The sequence below is a fragment of the Schistocerca gregaria genome, chromosome 8 (assembly GCF_023897955.1).
Source record: "Schistocerca gregaria isolate iqSchGreg1 chromosome 8, iqSchGreg1.2, whole genome shotgun sequence".
Lineage (NCBI taxonomy): Eukaryota > Metazoa > Arthropoda > Insecta > Orthoptera > Acrididae > Schistocerca > Schistocerca gregaria.
In genome coordinates, this window is record NC_064927.1 from 123,811,582 (window position 1) to 123,826,572 (window position 14,991).

General features: G+C 44.1%; 1 protein-coding gene across 1 annotated transcript in view; it reads left to right on the forward strand.

The window, feature by feature from the left end:
• Window positions 1–1,821: 1,821 nt before the first annotated feature.
• The window catches only part of LOC126284356 (fatty acid-binding protein, muscle-like), a 55,761-nt gene continuing 42,591 nt past the window's right edge, over window positions 1,822–14,991 (forward strand). The window contains exon 1 of the mRNA XM_049983221.1: window positions 1,822–1,999. Within this exon, the coding sequence (XP_049839178.1) occupies window positions 1,864–1,999 (136 nt within the window). The 5' untranslated portion in view covers window positions 1,822–1,863. The remainder of the gene's footprint in view (window positions 2,000–14,991) is intronic.

A 14,991-nucleotide genomic window follows, 5' to 3' on the forward strand; every position in this document is an offset into this window, starting at 1 on the left:
ATGAAGCGTCGTCTCACGCGGTCTGCACGTCCAGCACGAACGCTGGTCCAACTGAGGCGCCAGGTGGGAATGGCATGGCAAGCCGTTCCACAGGAATACATCCAGCATCTCTACGATCGTCTCCATGGGAGAATAGCAGCCTGCATTGCTGCGAAAGGTGGATATACACTGTACTAGTGCCGACATTGAGCATGCTCTGTTGCCTGTGTCTATGTGCCTGTGGTTCTGTCAGTGTGATCATGTGATGTATCTGACCCCAGGAATGTGTCAATAAAGTTTCCCCTTCCTGGGACAATGAATTCGCGGTGTTCTTATTTCAATTTCCAGGAGTGTATTTGCGGTGTTCTCTGTTACGACTGCTAGACATTAATTTAGTTGCACCTCATTTATTTCGCAGTTAACACACCCGCTACAGAAGACTTCACCGCGCTGCTGAAGAAATACTAGCATTAGAACACTTTTGTTAGCGGGAACTGTATACAGAACACAGTCGACAAGAAGTGTTCTTACTTGTGCTGATGTTACGTGGAGAGGACTAGGGGGAATGTCTGAATTCTTTTCGTAGTAAAGCTGTAGGCAGCAACACTCAGCAGGCTACAAAACAAACTAGGAAAAACCGAAATAACCGTTCTTAAGGATAATCGACTGTAAAATTAACTGGCGTGAAACAAATATCGGTATGTCTATAATCGATTACCAGAATAGTTATAATTAATCGTTTAATTACATTTACTCGTTCATCCATACAATTACGACACTCCAGAATGAGATTTTCACTCTGCAGCGGAGTGTGCGCTGATATGAAACTTCCCGGCAGATTAAAACTGTGTGCCCGACCGAGACTAGAAATCGGGACATTTGCCTTTCGCGGGCAAGTGCTCTACCATCTGAGCTACCGAAGCACGACTCATGCCCGGTACTCACAGCTTTACTTCTGCCAGTATCCGTCTCCTACATTCCAAACTTTACAGAAGCTCTCCTGCGAACCTTGCAGAACTAGCAGTCCTGAAAGAAAGGATACTGCGGAGACATGGCTTAGCCACAGCCTGGGGGATGTTTCCAGAATGAGATTTTCACTCTGCACCGGAGTGGCTGGCAGCGGAGTGTACTGACAGAAGTAAAGCTGTGAGTAGAGGGGGTGGGTCGTGCTTCGCAGCTCAGTTGGTCACTTGCCCGCGAAAGGCAAAGGTCCCGAGTTCGAGTCTCGGTCGGGCACACAGTTTTAATCTGCCAGGAAGTTTCATGTCAGCGCACACTCCGCTGCAAAGTGAAAATCTCATTCTGGAAACATCCCCCAGGCTGTGGCTAAGCCATGTCTCCGCTATATCCTTTCTTTCAGGAGTGCTAGTTCTGCAAGGTTCGCAGGAGAGCTTCTGTAAAGTTTGGAAGGTAGGAGACGAGACACAGGCAGAAGTAAAGCTGTGAGTACCGGGCATGAGTCGTGCTTCGTAGCTCAGATGGTAGAGCACTTGCCCGCGAAAGGCAAAGATCCCGAGTTCGAGTCTCGGTCGGGCTCACAGTTTTAATCTGCCAGGAAGTTTCAATTAGGACGCTATTCTGAAACAGCGCGAATACTGGAATCGTTAAGAGCGGAGGAGGAAAAATCAGTCACATTAGGCTGCTGAACCTGACCCTCTGGTTTCCCAGACCACTGCCTGGCATGGGCACTATTGGTGTTTGGAGTATCCACTTCCCTTAATGTTTCCACTACTTTTTTCACCTATCGCGGAAATACGCACTCACACTCTCATATCAAGTAATCCGATAAGAGCGTTATCTCGCCCTCCATCCTGTGCTGCAAAGAAACAAAGCAGCCACATGCAGAGATGTAACTGGCTGCCTTCAGTTGTACACCGGTGCACCATGACTCTTCGTCCATCCGCAGCATCTGCCAAGAACGCAGAGTCCAACCGCAAATCGATGAAACAATTCTCCGGAATAATATACCTACTTGATGTCGACAGCCAAGAGAACATGGAGGACTTCTACTATGAGTTCGGTAAGTAACTCGCCTTAAGATAAATCATGATTACTAGCAACAAGTGGAAATTTTACATCTAAGCCACTTCCTGAAGAAACCACGCACCTCCTAGCTCTCACTTTACTGACTGTTGTGTCAATTCCATGTGAGGCTCGAATATTTTCTTTCATTTTCTTACTAGCACTAGCACTCCGTCTTCAGGCCACAAGTGTCCCATCGGGACCATCCGACCGCCGTGTCATCCTCAGATGAGGATGCGGATAGGAGGGGCGTGTGGTCAGCACACCACTCTCCCGGTCGTTATGATGGTTTTCATTGACCGGAACCGCTACTATTCGGTCGAGTAGCTCCTCAGTTGGCGTCAGGAGGCTGAGTGCACCCCGAAAAATTGCAACAGCGCATGGCGGCCTGGGTGGTCACCCATCCAAGCGCTGGCCACGCCGGACAGCGCTTAACTTTGGTGATCTCACGGGAACCGGTGTATCCACTGTGGCAAGGCCATTGCTTCATTTTCTTACTTGTAGACAGTTAATATTTATAGGCAGACAGTTAATATTTACTAAAATCCATTTAACACATCTTACGCTTCTCGGTGTCACCAATGTAAGAAGACTGAAACTAAATAATGTACTCGTACATGTGGACTTGTAACACTTATCGAATTAGTACGGTTTTAGAAACATCGCTGGTGCGATGATATACTGGGAACCATGGAAGCTCAAATAGCTGTAGGTATAGAGAGCTGGCTAAAGACGGAAATCAGCCGAAATTTATTCAAACGATCTAACAGTGTACAGGAAGGATAGATTAAATACAGTTGGCGGTGGAATGTTTATTGCTGTCAGAGGTAGTTTGCCTTGTAGCGAAATTGAAGTAGATAGTTCATGTGAAATAGTATGAGTAGAGGTTATACCTGACAATCGTACTAAACTATTATTTGGATCGTTTTACCGACCCCTCGACTCAGAAGACATAGTTGCTGAACAGTTCAAAGAAAACTTGTGTCTCATTTCAAACAAGTACCCCGCTCATACAATTGTAGTTAGTGATGACTTCAATCTACCCTCGATATGCTGGAAACATTATACGTTTAAAGCCGGCGGCAGGCATAAAAATACCATCCGAAATTGTACGGAATGCATAATCAGAAAATGATTTTGAACTATTAGTTCAAGAGCCCACTCGAAGCGTAAATGGTTGCGAAAGCATACTTGACCTTTTAGCAACAAATAATCCTGCACAAATAGTGAGTGTTGTGGCGGATACAGGAATTAGCGACCACAAGGCAGTTGCTGATAGACTGAATACCGCAACACCTATAACCGTAAAAAAGAAACGCAAAGTATATCTATTTAAAAACAGCTGATAAAAATGCTCTTAACGCCGTTTTAAGAGGCAGTCTCCACTACTTCCGATATGTTTATGTAAGTGTATAAAAGTTATGGAATGTCTTCAAAGAGAAAGTATCGACTGCAATTGAGAGATATATACCACATAAAATAATAAGTGATGTTACTGATCCCCCATGGTACACAAAACGGGTCAGATCGTTGTTGCAGAAGCAACGAAAAAAGCCTGTCAAATTTAAAAGAACGCAAAATCCCCAGGATTGGCAAAGTTTTACAGAATTTCGAAATATAGCACGTACTTCAATGCGAAATGCTTTTAATAATTTCCACAACGAATTCTGTCTCGAAATCTGCTCATATACAAAGCACACCAGTGGCAAGACGCAATCAATACCTTCACTGCGCGACAACAACGGTGAAGTCACTGATGACAGTGCCGCTAAAGCGGAGTTATTAAACACGGTTTTCCGAAACTCCTTCACCAAAGAAGATGAAGTAAGTATTCCTGAATTCCAATTAAGAACAACTGCCAAGATGAGAAACATAGAAGTAGATATCCTCGGTGTAACAAAGCAGCTTAAATCACTTAATAAAGGCAAGGCCTCCGGTCCAGATTCTGTACCAGTCAGGTTCCTCTCAGAGCATGCTGATAAAATAGCTCCATATTTAGCAATTATATACAACCACTTGCTCACAGAAAGATCAGAACCTAAAGAATGGAAAATTGCTCTGGTCACACAAATACTCAAAAAGGGAAGCAGGAGTAATCCGCTGAATTACAGGCCTATATCACTAACGTCGATTGGCAGTAGGGTTTTAGAACATATAGTGTATTCGAACATTATGAAGTACCTCGAAGAAAACGATTTATTGACATATAGTCAGCACGGATTCAGAAAATATCGTTCTTGTAAAACACAACTAGCTCTTTATACTCATGAAGTAATAAGTGCTATCGACAGGGGATGTCAAATTGATTCCATATTTCTAGATTTCCAGAAGGCTTTCGACACCGTTCCTCACAAGCGTCTTCTAACCAAACTGCATGCCTACGGTGTATCGCCTCAGTTGTGCGACTAGATTCGTGATTTATTGGCAGAAAGGTCACAGTTCGTAGTAGTAGATGGAAAGCCATCGAGTAAAACAGAAGTAATATCCGGCGTTCCTCAAGGAAGTGTTATAGGCCCTCCATTGTTCCTTATCTATATTTACGACATAGGAGACAATCTGAGTAGCCGTCTTAGATTGTTTGCAGATGATGCTGTCATTTATCGTCTTGTAAAGTCATCAGATGATCAAAACGGCTTGCAAAATGATTTAGATTAGATATCTGTATGGTGCGAAAAGTGACAATTCACCCTGAATAAAGAAAAGTGTGAAATTCCCATGAGTAGTAAAAGAAATCAGCTTAATGTCGATTACGCCATAAGTCACACAAATCTGATGGCTGTAAATTCAACTAAATACTTAGGGATTACAATTACAAGTAACCTAAATTGGAACTATCACATAGATAATATTGTTGGTAGAGCAAACCAAAGACAGCGATTCATTGGCAGAACACTTAGAAGGTGCAACAGGTCTACCAAAGAGACTGCTTACACTACGCTTGTCCGCCCTATTCTGGAGTATTGCTGTGCGGTCTGGGATCTGCATCAGGTGGGACTGACGGATGACACCGAAAAAAAAAAAGGTACAAAGAAGGGCATCTCGTTTTGTATCATCGCGAAATAGGGGAGATAATGTCACAGACATGATACGTGAATTGGAGTGGCAATCATTAAAACAAAGACGTTTTTCGTTGCGACGGGATCTTCTCATGAAATTTCAATCACCAGTTTTCTCCTGCGATTGCGAAAACATTTTGTTGGCACCCCCTACATAGGGAGAAATGATCATCACGATAAAATAGGAGAAATCAGCGCTCGCACAGAAAAATTTAAGCGCTCGGTTTTCCCGCGTGCCGTTCGAGAGTGGAACGGTAGAGAGACAGCATGAAGGTGGTTCATTGAACCCTCTGCCAGGCAATTTATTGTGAATAGCGGAGTAATCACGTAGATGTAGATGGATGAAGGATAACCGGCAGATTCCATATTTTTAGATTTCCGGAAATCATTTGACACGGTACCTCATTGTAGGCTGTTAGGAATGTACGAGCATGTGGAATAAGTTCACAGATAAGTGAGTCGCTCGAGGACTTCTTAAATAGTAGGACCCAGTACGTTGTTCTCGATGGTGAGCGTTCATCAGAGACATGGGTATCGCCAGCGGTGCCCCAGGAAAAAGTGATAGGACCGCTGTTGTTCTGTGTATACATAAATAATTTGGCGGAAAGGATGTGAGAAATTCGCCGTTATCTGCTGATGATGCCGTGGTGTACGGTAGGGTGTCGAAGTTCTACATCTACATCCATACTCCGCAAGCCACCCAACAGTGTGTGGCGGAGGGCACTTTTCGTGCCACTGTCATTACCTCCCTTTTCTGTTCCAGTCGCGTATGACTCGCGGGAAGAACGACTGTCTGAAAGCCTCTGTGCGCGCTCGAATCTCTCTAATTTTACATTCGTGATCTCCATGGGAGGTATAAATAAGGGGAAGCAGTATATTCGATACCTCATCCAGAAACGCACCGTCTCGAAACCTGGCGAGCAAGCTACACCGCGATGCAGAGCGCCTCTCTTGCAGAGTCTGCCACTTGAGTTTGCTAAACATCTCCGTAGCGCTATCACGGTTACCAAATAACCCTGTGAAGAAACGCGCCGCTCTTCTTTGGATCTTCTCTATCTCCTCCGTCAACCAGATCTGGTACGGATCCCACACTGATGAGCAATACTCAAGTATAGGTCGAACGAGTGTTTTGTGTGCCACCTCACTTGTTGATGGACTATATTTTCTAAGGACTCTCCCAATGAACCTCAACCTGGTACCCGCCTTACCAACAATTAATTTTATATGATCATTCCATTTCAAATCGTTCCGCACGCATACTCCCTGATATTTTACAGAAGTAACTGCTACTAGTGTTTGCTCCGCTATCATATAATCATACAATAAAGGATCCTTCTTTCTATGTATTCGCAATACATTACATTTGTCTGTGTTAAGGGTCAGTTGCCACTCCCTACACCAAGTGCCTATCCGCTGCAGATCTCCCTGCATTTCGCTACAATTTTCTAATGCTGCAACTTCTCTGTATACTACAGCATCATCCGCGAAAAGCCGCATGGAACTTCCGACACTATCTACTAGGTCATTTATATATATTGTGAAAAGCAATGGTCCCATAACACTCCCCTGTGGCACGCCAGAGGTTACTTTAACGTCTGTAGACGTCTCTCCATTGATAACAACATGCTGTGTTCTGTTTGCTGAAAACTCCTCAAGCCAAGCACACAGCTGGTCTGATATTCCGTACGGTCTTACTTTGTTTATCAGGCGACAGTGCGGAACTGTATCGAACGCCTTCCGGAAGTCTAGGAAAATAGCATCTACCTGGGAGCCTGTAACTAATAATTTCTGGGTCTTATGAAGAAATAAAGCGAGTTGGGTCTCACACGATCGCTGTTTCCGGAATCCATGTTGATTCCTACAGAGTAGATTCTGGGTTTCCAAAAACGACATGATACTCGAGCAAAAAACATGTCCTAAAATTCTACAACAGATCGACGTGAGAGATATAGGTCTTTAGTTTTGCGCATCTGCTCGACGACCCTTCTTGAATAGTGGGACTACCTGTGCTCTTTTCCAATCATTTGGAACCTTCCGTTCCTCTAGACTTGCGGTACACGGCTGTTAGAAGGGGAGCAAGTTCTTTCGCGTACTCTGTGTAAAAACAAATTGGTATCCCGTCAGGTCCAGTGGACTTTCCTCTGTTGGGTGATTCCAGTTGCTTTTCTATTCCTTGGACACTTATTTCGATGTCAGCCATTTTTTCGTTTGTGCGAGGATTTAGAGAAGGGTCTGCAGTGCGGTCTTCTTCTGTGAAACAGCTTTCGAAAAAGGTGTTTAGTATTTCAGCTTTACGCGTGTCGTCCTCTGTTTCAAAGCCATCATCATCCCGGAGTGTCTGGATATGCTGAGTGATTGTAGGAAGATACAAGACGACTTAGACAAAATATGTAGTTGGGGTGATGAACGGCAGCTAGCCTTAATTTGGAAAAATTTAAATTAATGAGGGTGAGTAGGAGGATCAAACCTGTAATGTTAGGACACAGTATTACTAGTGTCCTGCTTGACACAGTGGAGTGATTTCAATATCTGGGCGTAACGCTGCAAAACGATATGAGATGGAACGAACATTTGAGAACTGTGGTAGGGAAGGTGAATGGTCGACTTTGGTTCAATGGGAGAATTTTAGGAATGAGTGGTTCACCTTTAAAGCAGACCGCATATAGGAGCCTCGTGCGACCTATTCTCGAGTACCGCTCGAGTGTTTGGGATCCGTACCAGGTCGGACTGAAGGACGACATCGAGGCAGTTCAGAGGCGAGCTGCTAGGTTTGTTGCCGGTAGGTTCGAACAACACGTAAGAGTTACGGAGATACTTCGGCAACTCATATGGGAATCCCTGGAGGGAAGGCGACGTTCCTTTCGAGAAACACAATTGAGAAGATTTAGAGAACCGGCATTTGAAGCTGGTCGCTGAACGATTATACTGCCGCCGACATATATTGGGCGTAAGGACCACAAAGGAGAAATTAGGGCTCATTCGGAGGCATATAGATAGTCGTTTCTCCCTCGTTCGATTTGCGAATGGAACAGGAAAGGAAATGGATAGTAGTGGTGCTGGGTACCTTCAGACACTCACCGTATGGTGGTATGCTGCGTATCTCTTTAGACAGAATGAGATTTTAAGTTTGCAACGGAATGTGCGCTGATACGAAACTTCCTGGCAGATTAACATTGTGTGCCGGACAGAGGTTCTTAACATTCATTGAAACTGATTTGCACAATGCCCCGTCAAATATTCCTAATATATGTTACTATTTTTATACGGGCTGTTACAAAAAGGTACGGCCAAACTTTCAGGAAACATTCCTCACACTCAAATAAAGAAAAGATGTTATTGGACATGTGTCCGGAAACGCTTAATTTCCATGTTAGAGCTTTTTTTAGTTTCGTCAGTATGTACTGTACTTCCTCGATTCACCGCCATGGTTTCATACGGGATACTCTACCTGTGCTGCTAGAACATGTGCCTTGACAAGTACGACACAAGATGTGGTTCATGCACGATGGAGCTCCAGCACATTTCAGTCGAAGCGTTTCCGGACACATGTCCACATAACATATTTTCTTTCTTTGTGTGTGAGTAATGTTTCCTGAAAGTTTGGCAGTACCTTTTCGTAACACCCTGTGTATTATAAAACGATTCTCTCATGTAACGAGATACTTGTTATGAAGTTTCATTTGTAGAGCTGATAATATACTCTGATGTACCCAAACATTAGGATCGCTACCTACCCCAAGATTAAATGCCACCTGGTTCCGATGCGGACACATAACGCGGTATGAAAAGTACGAAATAAGAGCAGAGGCGGCTGAAAAATCACTCTACCGACAATATGGGCCGAAAATGGAGAGTTCCAATGCCATAAGCTACTCTGATAGCCGGCCAGGGTGGCCGAGCGGTTCTAGGCGCTACAGTCATGAACCGCGCGACCGCTACGGTCGCAGGTTCGAATCCTGCCTCGGACATATGTGTCCGTGATGTCCTTAGATTACTTAGGGGACTGATGACCTCACAAGTTAAGTCCCATAGTGCTCAGAGCCATTTGAACCATTTTTTCTACTCTGACAAAGGAGTGATTACTGTGGAGCGGCGCCTGCAAGCGAGCGTCTCCTAAACGGTCAGATGATCCCTTCTTTCCGTCGTGACCGTGTTTAGGATATGGTTGAAGACACTTATACGCTACGAAGTGTTGGACGTCCACGTCACATGACAGAACATGGGGTTGAGAAGCTTGGACGTTAGATACCGCGGGATATGCGGCGATCTGCAGTAGATGTGACGGTGGACTATAATGCTGGTCACGTACATGGGTTTCGGAACACATCGTTAAGAGGAAATTGTTGACCACGGCAGCAAACGACCACTACACGTTCCCATGTTAATCTCAGCGACATCCTCAATTTTAGTTGAAGTGGACACTTGATCTTGCAGATCGGACATCAGATAAATCGAAAAGTGTTGGCCGATCGGATGAATGACATTCCTTGTGATTAGGTAGCCTAGCAGTGTTATTCACCTGGGCTTACACTGAACCAACGACAGAAATCGAAGGCGACTACGTGAATATTACTGGGGACCAGCCTCACCCTTTCTCGCTTTCTGTCTTCCTAGAGGGCTATAGCGTCTTACAGCAGGAACAAATATTCGTGCAGAATCGTCTCACAGTGGTTTGAGGAGCTCGATAGAAAACTTATGTGATGTCTTGGTCACCAGATTTGCGTAGTATGAACCCCATAGAACACATATGGGACGCTATCACCCACCACCTAAGTTCACAAAAATTACCGCCCTGTAATTTACTAACATTGGGTTGCCTATGTTAGACATCTAGTGCACCACGCACCCCCACAAAGCCTACCAAAGACTTGTCGAATCGCAGGTGTATAGCGTTCCAAAGATCGAGTAACGTGCTATTAAGATGGTCATATACTTTCCACTCGTCGATATATTAACACAACATTTCTTCTCACTAACCTGTCGAAAACAAACAAGTGGAGGAAAATGGCATCGTTCACCAAGATCAACATGAAAATGTCAATTTTGATCATAACCTGTTGTGTCCTACAAATCAGAATGATATTTATCAAACTAACAAGAAGTAAATTGTACAGCAAATACACTGATGAGTCAAAACATTATGACCACTTGCTTCAGACTTTGTTTGTCCGTCTTCGGAATGAAATACAAAACTGATTCATCGTACGAGGGATCCGACAGTTTGTAGGTAGGTTTGTGGAGGTATGCGGCATTAGATGTCTACTCACGGGTTAAGTAATTCGTTTGAATAACGAGCCACTAATTTGGAACGCAGTAATGGCGCCAGATAGTGACATAGGTGGGTTCCACAGGTTTAAACTGGACGAGTTTGGCAACCGAGACATCAACTTCAGTCCACTATAAAGCTCCTCAAACCACTGTAGCGCGGTTCTGGCTCCGAGAAACAGACAATTATTCCGCTGAAAAACGACATCGCCGCAGGGGAAGACATCAAGCATGAAGGGATGCTGGTGATTCGCAGCAGTCAGCGAGTCTTCGATTACCATTACGGGTCTCATGAAGCGCAGAAGAATGTCGCCCATAGCGTTATACTGCTCCCGCCAGCCTACATCCGTGGCGTGCTGCACGTTTAGAGCCGCCGTTCACCTCGATGACGGCGTTCGTGGAGACGAACATTGACGCAGTGTAGCAAAAATGTAATTCACTCGAAGAGCCGACACCTTTCCATTGATATATGGTCGAATCCCGATGGTCCCGTGCGCACAGCAATTGTAACTGACGACTCCGTTGGGTCAGCATATGAAGAAATATGAATGGTCTGCTGCTTATCTTCATGTTCGACAGCGTACGATGAATGGTGGGCTCCGAAACACTCTCCCGTTATCAGCAATTTGCTCTTTCAGCAGAGATGCTACAGATCAGTATGTATTCCACTTCACAGAGCAGACAAGCCCCGAACCTCACGTCACGTTCCGTGAAGAATCGTGGATGTCCAATTCTTTAGCGCCTATTACAGTTTCTCTGCTCTCTTTCCGTACATGTTCACGACAGTAACACGTATCGGCTTGTCGGATGAATCAAGTTTTTGCTACACCATGGCAACGGTCATCTCCACAAACGCAGTCATCCATGTGATCCGCTGCTCGAAACGTGCACCGCACCACAGACGCAGGCCGGTGAGAACAGTATTATGCTATGATAGACATTGTCTTGCGCTTGCATTCTCCTGCTGTGGTAGTATAGAACTTGTCAGCTGCCGACCACCTGCATCTCTTCGCCCCTAATGTCTTCCCTGACAACAATGTCATGTTTCAGCAACATAATTGTCCGTGTCTCGAAGCCAGAATCGTTCTACAGTGGTTCGAGGAGCATGATAGTGAAATTTCTTGGACACCAAAGTCGCCTGATGTGAAACCGATGGTTCCCATTTGGGTTTGTATCGAGCGCCGTCATCGCGTACACAAGCAAGCGGAAATCACGTGACTTGTGCGTAGGCATCCGGTCCCCCTAGGCATCCGGTGCCACATGGCTCCACAAATCTACCAACGAACAGCAGAATCGGTGATATATTTCGCTGCAAATGTGTCCCAACAAACAATTATGCAGGTATTAATAATGATGTCCGTAAGTGGATTTGAACCACTGAGCAAGTTAGCAAAGGATTGGCGTAACGCTTATGCGAACTAGATCATTGTTGTGAGGTAGAAAATAGTGTTACGTGAAATAAGATCATTGCACGAATTTCAATCAACGCAGCGCTAAAGACATTCATTAGTATACTTAAATTATTGTTACAATATCCATACAGGAAAGAAACAGTAGTATTTACGTTTACATATTTCTTACATTGTCCAAGACACGCACTGAATGCTTTGTTGCTGCCCATTACAATAGCAAAGAATATGAACATGCTCTATGCATCCACCATAATGACTGTTTCGCATTGTTTAGGTCAACTTTCGGTAATAATAGCTGTTATCGATATGGCCTGCCACTACCGGGCTTTAGACAAGCCCTTTACAACTCAATTGAACAATTATATAATTCCGTACGTTTCGCTGGCCATATTAATACACTTTTATAAAGATTTCAGCCTGTCCCCTCTCGTAACAATCGAACTAATGGGGAAAATGTACGTTTCGATAGGCAGGACGACAATTCGATAGAAAATTTAGATGATAAACATGCACGTGTGCTATGATTAAAATAATTGGTATTCTGTCTTTTCTTCTTTTTCTTCAATTCGTAAATTAGGTACTAAAAGCAATGATAAATAACAGTGATCAAAAACCTTTATCAAAGTAGCTTGCTAACAAAATCAGCAACCTGCTCTAGTAGAATATGATGGAATTTTTCTCATACTAGGGAAACGTGTCATTATACTTGTTTTATCCACTTTTAATAACTCTGATACATCTGAAAAATTTTGCTTTCTGCAAAACCATACGAATATTTTTAATATCGTCAGTCTTTGAACTAATTTCAATAACTGCGCCATATCACTCAGCAGAGAAAAGAATCACCAGGCCTAGTAGCAGTACCTTGCCTGCTTCCATGCACAAGTTAAGATTGATGCTAACTGTTTCGTGTGATTCTTGAACGATAACATTGTACGCGGATTTGACAGAGATCCGTTACAGAATATGAGATAATAAAACAGTCAAGATGGCAATAATCATTTATTTAAAAATGATGATGCTTCATCCTTGCCAGAGCATGTCGATAACCATACGGCATCGTCATAACAAGAGGCAGCGTCCTCCTGGTACACCTTTGGCTACCAGCAGCCGTCTTGACGACGACACGTCTGTGGAAACAGCGATCCTGGAACTGCCAACCAACGGCACCAGGCGGCGACCGGTTACCATGTGGCCTGTCACACTGGCCCCTTTAATATGATTTGTTTATAGCTCACACTATTACTATCAAAGAACTGATATAGTTTTTGTAAGCTACTCTTTGTATAAAATTATACAAAATATTTATATTTTGTTCCACATCTTTATTCGCTCATTTGGACACTTCTTTCGTAAACCATTGTCTGGTGGCTGAGGCTGACGTCACGTGGCACGAATGCGCGTTTTCCTCTTTACTTAACTCGCGGCAGATCATCCATCATCTGAATAATGCTATCGTTTTCCCTCTACTTTCCACCGCTCCTTTATCAACATATCCCACCAACCCTTCAAATGGTTCAAATGGCACTAAGCACTATGGGACTTAACGTCTGAGGTCATCAGTCCCCTAGACTTACTACTTAAACCTAACTAACCTAAGGACAACACACACATCCATCCCCGACGCAGGATTCGAACCTGCGACCGTAGCAGCAGAGCGGTTCCCCTGCCGGCCGCGGTGGTCTCGCGGTTCTATGCGCGCAGTCCGGAACCGTGCGACTACTACGGTCGCAGGTTCGAATCCTGCCTCGGGCATGGATGTGTGTGATGTCCTTAGGTTAGTGAGGTTTAAGAAGTTCTAAGTTCTAGGGGATTAATGACCACAGCAGTTGAGTCCCATAGTGCTCAGAGCCAGAGCGGTTCCCGACTGAAGTGCCTATAACCGCTCGGCCACAGCAGCCGGCCCACCAACACTTCACCTACACACCCTCTACATACTCTCCCAAGGATACTTCAATCATGTCTTCAACCATTGTCCCCTCCCAAATCATTAACTCCGCCTTGACATTTGCCCATACTAATATTTATAAGTCGTCCCCACCCAATCCACTCTTTCAGGGCATCCTCTCCCTCTCCTTCCCACATTTCTTCAGCCCACACTTTGCGTCATCTGCCTTTCTCCCCCCCCCCCCCCCCCCACCCCTTTCCCCAGTAACTACGAGTATCGCCAATGCCCCCTCTCTACACCACCTCCTCTTCTGTCTTACCAGCCACTCCTACTCCATTGCTGCTATACAGCCGTCCTCCATTCTTATATCACTACATTCCTGACCTCCTCCCTGGCCAATTCCATAGCAAATCCTTCCAGTTTCAACTGACACGAAAGTGTTTCTTTCACGGATTAGTGATTCAGCTACATGTTTTAAATGTGCCCTTATTGCGTTTCATTTTACATCTTATTATTAGTGTTTTAATTAAAACTGCAAGAAGTCACCTATGGTTCATCTATTAAACTTTCATTTTACTTTTCACCTTTAAAAAGCTGAAATTTTTGGGCGGCGTAGGGATGGGCTCACCCGCCCGTATGGGACGAGTGTGGAAGAAATAACAATAAAAAACCCATCAACAGTAGTAAGCGATTGTGATTTCACGCAGCCGTCCCGTGCACTGCCGGCTGCAGCCACGTGGGTAAATGCGATGTTGTTGATTTTTCTTTCTCGCACACAATGTTAGTTTATGACATCCCTATTTAATCTGACACTCTTTATAGCTTTACAGTGAGTTAGATCTGAGGATGAGCAGCATAAAGCCAGAAACATGTCATCATTTTTAAATAAATGATTGTTGTGGTTTTGACTATTTTTATTAACTCATGAATTATAGAACGAATTTAAAAATTTAAAATGTTATGGTATTCGACTTATTAAGAGTCGTAGCCTTGTGCTTAAAAATTTAACTCACCAACTCAGTTTTAAAGTTAGAAACTGTGCATTTCTCTTGAAGCACGGTAACCCACAGCGCACAAAGTACTCAGACTATGTTCACCCAGTATCTGAAAATAAGAGGGCTTAGCCATTTTGAAGAAACTTTTGCACATAATCTCCCATGCTTTTGAAATTTGTCGCTTACACGCACCACAAAATAAGGAAAGCACAAAACATTATTGCATACTACATTTTCGCTGCTGACACAGCAAAAAATCATCATGAGGCGAACGGGATCGTGCATTGATTAGCACATTGGATTCCCATTCGGGAAGATGACGGTTCAGACCTCGTCCGGTCATCATTATTTAGGTTTTCCGTGATTTCCCTAAA